The 8,667-nt window shown below is 42.6% G+C and overlaps 1 protein-coding gene across 1 annotated transcript in view; it reads left to right on the plus strand.

The window, feature by feature from the left end:
- MYO5A (myosin VA (heavy chain 12, myoxin)) overlaps nt 1-8,667 on the plus strand; it is an 83,714-nt gene that overhangs the window by 47,738 nt on the left and 27,309 nt on the right. The window contains exons 18-24 of the mRNA XM_009994544.1: nt 646-732; nt 828-936; nt 2,408-2,619; nt 3,825-3,981; nt 6,504-6,743; nt 7,295-7,543; nt 8,608-8,666. Coding sequence (XP_009992846.1) covers nt 646-732; nt 828-936; nt 2,408-2,619; nt 3,825-3,981; nt 6,504-6,743; nt 7,295-7,543; nt 8,608-8,666 — 1,113 coding nt within the window. The remainder of the gene's footprint in view (nt 1-645; nt 733-827; nt 937-2,407; nt 2,620-3,824; nt 3,982-6,503; nt 6,744-7,294; nt 7,544-8,607; nt 8,667) is intronic.

The following is an 8,667-nucleotide window of genomic DNA, read 5'->3' on the forward strand; positions in this document are numbered from 1 at the left end:
TGCTGAACCTTGCTCACTCAGGAGTGGGGTGTCTCCTTTCTCTTGTCAGGATGTTTTGGGAAGTCAGGCTTCCCAAAGACAAGAGATGTAAAATGTTAGACTCATTGTCTGTGTCTATGGGTGCTTGCAGCAGGAGATGTTTTGGGAAGAATGGAGGGTTAAATACTTCCTGATGCTTTTTTTGTTTTCTCCTTATGGTGATATATGAGAAAAAAGCCAGCATTCTCATTTCTGGCTGTTTGAAATGTAAGTGGCAGATTGTGCTCCTTGAAGACATTTGCTGGAATTTGCTTTTGCAGATTCCCGCATCTTATTCGTTATATATTTTTTTAATGTATTAATTTATTTAGAGCTTTTCTCAAAATTCTGCTTAAAATCCAGGCATACAAAGACTCCCATGGCTGTGGTACAGGTCAGTGGGAAGCAGGACAAGCAATTCCCAGCAGTTGATGGACAGTTCCCCAGTCAGGCTGTCCTGTCTTGTTGCTGAGTTCCAAAAGCACTAGCTGGACTTGCTAACTACCCATCACATCTCACCACTGCTCCCTCGCCGTGCCACTCCTGTCCCGGATGTGCCCAGAGCCAGAGGTTCTATGTAATGTCAAACTAGCTCCCTACCAACAGGATCTTTTTATTCCTACCCAGATTCGATGAGAAGCGGGCAGTGCAGCAGCTGAGAGCTTGTGGTGTCTTGGAGACCATCCGAATCAGTGCAGCTGGCTTCCCCTCCAGGTGTGTTTGCTGCTTTTTAGATTGCTTGCAGCTGCAGTTCTTTTTAAGAGAACTGTAAGTTATTGGGACTGACACTGCCTCTGTTTTTGGGACAGGTGGACATACCAGGAGTTCTTCAGCCGTTACCGTGTTCTGATGAAGCAGAAAGATGTCCTTAGTGACCGAAAGCAGACGTGTAAAAATGTCCTGGAGAAGCTGATTCTGGTACTAGACTTAGTGTTGAGAGCATTTGGAATCTGAGGGAGTAAAGATAAGGTCCCTTACTCCCTTACTCCCTCATAGCCACAATATTTTAGTACTTCTGCAAAATACTAAACCACTTATACTGGCACAGGAACTGTAGAATTCCCCAGTGCATCACAGGAAAGGGAGGCAGTGATTTTAAGTGTGGGTGAGTGGAGGGTGAGCCTTACCTTGCTTATCAGCAAGATGTATTAACCACACCTTAAACAAGGTGGTATAGTTATCTGGAGGTTTTCTGATGTGGAGGTGTGTCTGTCTGTATGTGTGTCTTTCACACTGTTCCTCTTGGCTCCTGTGCTGAAGTCAACCTTTTTCACTCCTTTTGTCCTCGTGACATTGTCTCCCTGCTTAACATTGTGGCTCTCCTTGCACCTTGGCAGCCTCTTCCTTTGCCTCCTGCCTCCAGTTGCCCTACCTTCCCAGGCAACACCTGGGTCTTGCACCTGTCTGGAAGTAATTCCAGGGATTTCTTAAGAAGCCACAAGCAGCGGAGGGCAGGCAGGCTCCAGAGAGACACTTCCAGCCAGTTCTCAGGAGAAGGTGGTTAGTGGAGATGTGTCAGGAAGAGAAAGAGAGTTTACTGAAGATAAAAAAGCAAGAAAGCTTACTTTGCTGAAGTGCAGTGCCAAGGTTAGGATGTTTATGGAAAGAAAAAAATGAATACAGGCAGATTGGGACTTGGCTTTTTAAGTTCTGTGTCATTGGGTGGACTTAACTAAAATCTTTTGGTTTGTATGAATGTGTCTGTATTTATAGTGTTAATGTGTAGTGTTAAATGTATCCTAAGCTCTTTTCTATTCCTTTTAACTTAATACCGAACAATGAACAAAATTCATTTTGGTCAATGTGTCTTTGTATGTTCTCAGTTCTTCCCTCCAAGGAGTACTGCAGCCTACAGAGACAGAACATTGTTCTCTTTCTGGTTTAGTTCTGAAATTTCAGATGTGTTTGAGCAGCAGTGAGATGCTTTGTTCTGGCTTAGTCCTGGTGCAGGAAACACTGCAAACACATTTGAAGCCTCAGCTGTTTTGTTCATACTTTGTACTGTGGTTGAAGATGGACTGTTCAGAGGGCTTATCTACAATTTCAACAGAAACTTGTACATGTGCATTGCCTGTGTTGCTTTCATCCTGTGGGCTTCTTCATCACCTCATGTAGCCTTGCATGTCTCATATCATCTTTGTGGCATCCTTGTCTAAGCAGAAATCACACATTACTCCTTTAGGCCATGCTTATGGCCTTATTGTATTAATTTGTTAACAGAAACATACTCTACTTAATTTCAGTCTAGGTTTACTTGAAATTTCATACAGCTAATTTTGCCTCTTTACTAACTGTACCTTCATTTAGCCCTTCCTGCCTTTTATTTTTTTATATTAAATCCACTAATATTTAACGCTGTAACCGATTCTCTTTTTACCTCTGAAAATAGGACAAGGATAAGTACCAGTTTGGTAAGACAAAAATATTTTTCCGGGCTGGTCAAGTAGCCTATCTGGAAAAAATAAGGGCAGATAAGTTGCGAGCTGCCTGCATCCGCATCCAGAAGACGATCCGGGGGTGGCTGGCGCGGCAGAAGTTCGTGCGCATGAGGAGAGCGGCCGTCACCATCCAGAGACATGTCAGGGGGCACCAGGCACGATGGTAAGCAGTGCTCGTGGGAGCACCCACAGCCTCCATCCAGATCCCTTTAAGTAGGACACTGAAATGAGATACACTTGTTCTCTCCTTCCTGTGCTTCCTGAGGGGGAATGATTTTCCAGGGAAGTGAAAGACGTTTCATTTAATACGTGTGTCTGTCCTGCCTGGTGTTGACTGTCCTGAGAGGGCTGTAACAGCCTGGCTGTGGGATGCTTAGAACAGGATGTTGTTAGTGGGAGCAGCGTACAAAAGTGTAAAGTGGGACTCTTGGCTGGGTCCTTATTGTCCAGTTTTCTGTGTGCCCTCCTTGCTGGGTCTGTCTGTCCTGCTGGAACAACAATTTCTCATCCAGGGTGCAGCCAGGAGGGGAGATACCTCAGAGTCATTTGTTTGGATTCACTTCTGAGGGCCAGATAAAAGGGTAGGAATACAGGTGGTATCGTTTAGAGACAAGGTGGTTTTGAAGACTTTAGGAATCAGGCTTTGGAAAGAGGCTTATGTCAAGGTGCTTTGTAATTGTCTTGCTGAGAGGGCCAAGAACAAGCAAACATTTTCTACAGGTTGAGGTTAGGAGAGGAGATCTGGAAGGTGGCTGGGGAGGGGCTTTTCATCAGAGAGGGTAGTGTTAGGACAAGGTGAGGGTTTTAAACTGAAAGAGGGCAGATTTAGGTTAGACATCAGGAAGAAATTCTTCACCATGAGGATAGTAAGGGACTGGAATAGGTTGCCCAAGGGAGCTTGTAGAAGCCCCTTTTCTGAAGGTGTTCAAGCCCAGGTTGGAGCCTTGTGCAGCCTGGTCTAGTGGGAGGTGTCCCTGCCCATAGCAGGAGGGTTGGAACCTGATAATCTTTAAGTTCCGTTCCAGTCTTAACCATCCTGTGATTCTATGGTGGAAATAGCTTTAAACCTGGAGAAAAGATGCTGAGAAATTACGCTGAGTTTCTCTTGACAGTTCTATAGCACAGTTCTCAGAGGAAGTGAAAACATTTCTCCGTAAGAGCTTGCAAGGTTTCTGTTATTTTGTCATTCTGTCCTACTGCTCTACGTTAGAATAGCAAGCAAATGTGCTGTATCGCTGGCAACATCAGGAGAAACTGAAGTAGAAAATGCAGCTGTTGAGAGAGTAATGTCATAGTATGTAGTAAAAAGTAGTACTCAGGCACTGGAAAATACTTAGAGGTATTATTTGTAACCTTTTTACTGCCTAGCTATGCCAAGTTCCTGCGGAGAACACGGGCTGCCATCACAATTCAGAAGTTCCAGCGCATGTATGTGGTCCGCAAGAGGTACCAGTGCATGCGAGCTGCAACTGTGGCTCTTCAGGCTCTCTTAAGAGGTTACATGGCCAGGAACAAGTACCAAATGGTAAGAAACCATCATGTTTTCTCCAGTTTTATTTCCACATAGCTTCAGGGCAGAGGTGCTCTGTGGTGTCCCCTTGGGAATCTAAATGGTTGTGTATGTGCTGGTAGGCATAACAAATATCACAGCATTTCTTAAGTATTGATGTTGGTTTTGTTTTGGAGAGATATTGATATAACTCTGTCCTAGTGATATTGATAATATTTTCCAGATTATTCTTGATAAAAAAAATAAAAACTCAGTTTAGAAATTAAAATTTATTCTTCAGTGGTTACAGGGCTGGAAGCAGGATTATGATTCAAATGGGTAGACTACGAAATGTCAACATGTTTTGTGGCATCTTTGTCTACATGAATTGTTTTAACTAGGCTCAAAAGCCAGCTAATATTTCACCGAAAAATTAGCTGAAAGAGTTCTATTTTTTTCTCAAAGAGGTAGGTATTGAAGGCCAATAGCCAAAAGCCAACTAGTGCTTTTGTTCTACATGTTTCTCTTTTGTATCTGAAGTTTCTAGGTATTTTTCATTTGTATTAAAGTTTCTTACACAGTCACATGTGAATGTGTCTAAATGACAGCTTTCTAACATGTGCTAACCAGGAAGTTTGAAAACAAGTAATCCCTGATAAGAATTTCTAAAGAGTAAGATCCCTGTGCTTGACTTGGCTGGTTTTTTGTGCAGTTATCTGCTTGGCTTTTTATTGGAATTCTTAGCATTTTCATTATTACAAATGGTATTTTATGTTGGAAAATAAGAAATGATCCTGTATGCCTGAAGATGAGTGGTACCCACCAAAGCTGTCCTGTAGCACAGAGTTGTATAAACCTGTTCTATTCCCTCTTAAAAGGGAAGGCAGGTACCTGGAGGGGTCCCTGTAAGGGGTGGTCAGACTTGTCCATCAGGAATTATCCCCCTTGAGCAGTGAATTATTCACTGTGGTAAAAGGTGAAGTTCTGACAAGTGCACCTGCAGCATCCTGTGGAGATGTTGTTCTCCTAAGGTGGAATTTTATTAAAGCTGAGACACAGGGATGGGCAGAGAGAGAAGCACAGGCTCCCTGTGCCATGGGACAGTAAACATGATGGTTCTGACGTTCATGATGATTGCAAATGAGTGAAACCAAAGGGTTGCCCTGTGATGGCACACTTGGCCTGAGCTGTGCCACTGTAGGTAATAGATGGTATACATGGTGTTCATGAGGATTGTGAAAGGTGCCTGTTGTTGTTGTTAGAAGAGAGGGCTTGTGTTGCAGTCACATGACTAATGCAAGGAATTTAAATGGCTGAATCATCTATTTCACACATCCTGGAGAAAGCTTCTGCCCAAGACATTGTGATGTTCTTCTCGGCTTAGCAAGGAGTTTAGTTCCTCCACAGCCTTTACATAAGTTTTCCTGGGAAATACCTGGTAAATGAAGTAACTTTTCTGATACTCCCACCTTACACTGGAGTGGCCTGTTCCCTCTCTGCATCGCATGAGTGTGAGAATTCCCTGGCAGATGAGGACCTTCCCTGCACGATGGAGGTATTTTATGGGACTTGTTGCTTTCAAACTTGAGGTGAAAATGTTGTTGAGAGCTGGTTGTATTCGAGCTGTTTGGGTACCCAGGGGTAACCTGAAGGGCTGTTCCAGGAAATGTGAAAGAAGGCAGGAATGCTAACTGCATGGCATGCAGTCAGAAGGACTTTGGCTTGCAATACATTTGAGAGAGCTTTTCCTTTTCCACATTGTGCTGTTTGACCAAGTGCTGGTATTTCAAGTCTCATTCTTGACTGTTCATCATTAAAATTATTTTTTATAAAAATATTAACTGTTTTCTTAAACTTCAAAACTATGGGTGAAATTTCTGCCATGAAGTAAGTTGGAGTTACTATAATACAAAAATTTTGATGAGAATAAATGGAGATATTTTTGATAGTGGCAAGTCTGTGTCCAAAAAGGTTAAAAAAGAAAGGGGAGAAAACTGTCTGAAAACTGTTGTTTGCTCAGCTAGACTACAGCTGCTGTTTTTAACAGCTGCTGCAATTTACTCTGGGTTTTACTGTGTACTGGCTGCACTGCATATCAAAGGTGGTAATTTGAAGCTTGGTATTGCTGAATCCTATGCAGCATGTGTCTCTGATGCTGAGGTGTTTCAGGATAAAAGATGCGGGGGATGGGGTGGGAAAGATTGTATTTGTAATCTTGCCAACAGGTACCATATATTGTTGTAATTAGCTTGGATCTGACATCAACACAAAGGAATGCCTGATTCTTCAGTGTGTTTCCAGTTCTTTCCATGTTTTTCCTTCTGGTTTCTTTTCATTTTATTCCCTGTCATCTTTTCCTGTTTGCTTTTTTGGTTGTTTGTTTGTTTCAATTAATTCCATATCAATTTCTAGTTGCTCTTCACCAGAAGCTTTTCTTTTCAGGCTGAGGTGTCTCTGTGTCTGCATCAACTTTCCACCTCTCATGACGGAGCCTGCCTGAGTGAGCAGATGTAGTTTGCAACTCTAATACCCCTTTCCTTGTGGTGTTTTCACTGCAGATGCTTCGGGAGCACAAGTCTATCGTTATCCAGAAGCATGTGAGGGGCTGGCTTGCTCGGCTGCACTACCACAGGGTCTTGAAGGCCATTGTTTACTTGCAATGCTGCTACCGGCGCATGATGGCCAAGAGGGAGCTGAAGAAGCTGAAGATAGAGGCCCGTTCTGTAGAACGCTACAAGAAGCTTCACATTGGCTTGGAGAACAAGATCATGCAGCTGCAGCGAAAAATTGATGAGCAGGTAAAAGCTCCCTGGCCTCAGGGGAAATCTTTAGAAATCTTGTATTACCTTTCTCTAGAGTACTGTGGGGAGAGTCTGGGGTGTGAGTGCTGTGGGCGCTCACAGGGAGACATGGTGGGTTTTCTTTGTGAGGTATCAGTTCTCTTTCCTGATGACCAACAGTGGTAGAAGAGTGGGGCAGGCCACAGTAGAAGTGAAACAGTAAAATGTCCATTTGTGCCTCTTAGCAGCACTGAGAAAAAATTCTGCTGCTTTGATGTCAGTGTTTCATTTGAAGCATGTCAGTTGCTCTGTTTAAGGGGAAGGTGATGTGATCATGTTTGATGTGTGGGCTCCCTGTCTGGTTCTAGTTTGGGTTGTTAGTGTGCAGGCTCAGGGACTGGACTCTTCTGCCACCTCATGAAGCAATTCTGCAAAACCAGAGTGAAACTTTTTGGAAATGGGGAAGCTGCTCTTTTGCTCCCATGTCTGGGCATATTCTGTAGGGAGCTAGAAGGCTCCCTTAAACCAGAACTTTTCCAACAGCTGCTCTGTGTTGTTTTTTTGCAAAGAACAAAGAGTACAAATCTCTGCTGGAGAAGCTGAGCAACCTGGAGATCACATACACTACGGAGACAGAGAAGCTGCGGAGCGACGTGGAAAGGCTTCGGATGAGTGAGGAGGAGGCGAAGAACGCGACCAACCGTGTCCTCAGCCTTCAGGAGGAGATTGCCAAGCTCCAGAAGGAGCTGCAGCAAACTCAGTCTGAGAAGAAGACCATTGAGGAACGGGCAGACAAATACAAACATGAAACTGAGCAGGCAAGTGTGCAGTCTCAGATGCATGAGAAGATTTATAGGGACCTGGTGTCCACTCAGGCTTTGCTCAGGCTTTAACTGCTTCATTTGTGTGGCTGATATTTATAGTATTTTTAAGCAATGTTATACCTCTGCATTCCTAAATATGCTTGATAGCTAAATAACTACACCTATGGTAGAGGAATATACTAAGTCTATATTGTATGTAAATATATGTATTCAATCTGTTCAGATTTTTATATTGAAAGTATTTGCAAATCCAAGTACTTAAGCTTCCTCCATTAAGTCAGAGGTTGTGCATTCATAAAAAGAAATAATTTTACCTACCTGGAGAGTGTAATCACATAGATACTAGAAATCTGTCCCATACACCATATTCAAAGGTTCCTCCTTGTATCCTACCTAATTTAAACAATTAGCCTGCACATTTGTGTGTGCACAGTCTAGTTCAACAGGTTTTGACTAACCCCTTATCCTTGTTTTAACAACAAACGTATCAATCAGGTTGTTGTCTGTCAAGAGTACTTGATAATGGTGCAAGTTTCAAGTACTGCAGTGATACATTTCAAGATCAGAGAAGCATAAGGGAAAATATTAATTGATTAAGAAAAAGGAACATGTAGTAAACATTGCCAGTTACTCATTTGTCTCTGGTTAACCTGAGCATCATTAAAATGGCACAACTTTTGGTCTAAGGCAAGATGTTTTATATAATAGCATTACCCAATGCAATGGAACATACAACAGAACAGCCAAAATTGTTCCTATTTTAGGAATATTTCTATTTTAAGGAATAAGTTACATCTTTGAGACTTAACTGACAAATATTACAGCACAGTGGAGTGGTTCAGGTGGCTTTGGGCACCTGATCAGAAATGGAGTGCAGAACATAGAGAGGAATCTGCTGTGGGACATAATTCAGAAATGAAGAAATAACAATTCACTGATTTCATTCTCTGAGGAAAAGTTTAAATATTTGAAGTCTTACAACAAGGATATAGTTGCTGTTTAAACTACTGATGAAATATGAGCTGCGTTCTGAGTCAAATATTTGATTACCTCTGTAGCTGGTGTCAGAGCTGAAGGAGCAGAACACATCCCTGAAAGCAGAGAAGGAGGAGCTGAAC

The sequence above is a fragment of the Chaetura pelagica genome, unplaced genomic scaffold (genome assembly GCF_000747805.2).
Source record: "Chaetura pelagica isolate M959 unplaced genomic scaffold, ChaPel_1.0 scaffold222, whole genome shotgun sequence".
Classification (NCBI taxonomy): Eukaryota; Metazoa; Chordata; class Aves; order Apodiformes; family Apodidae; genus Chaetura; species Chaetura pelagica.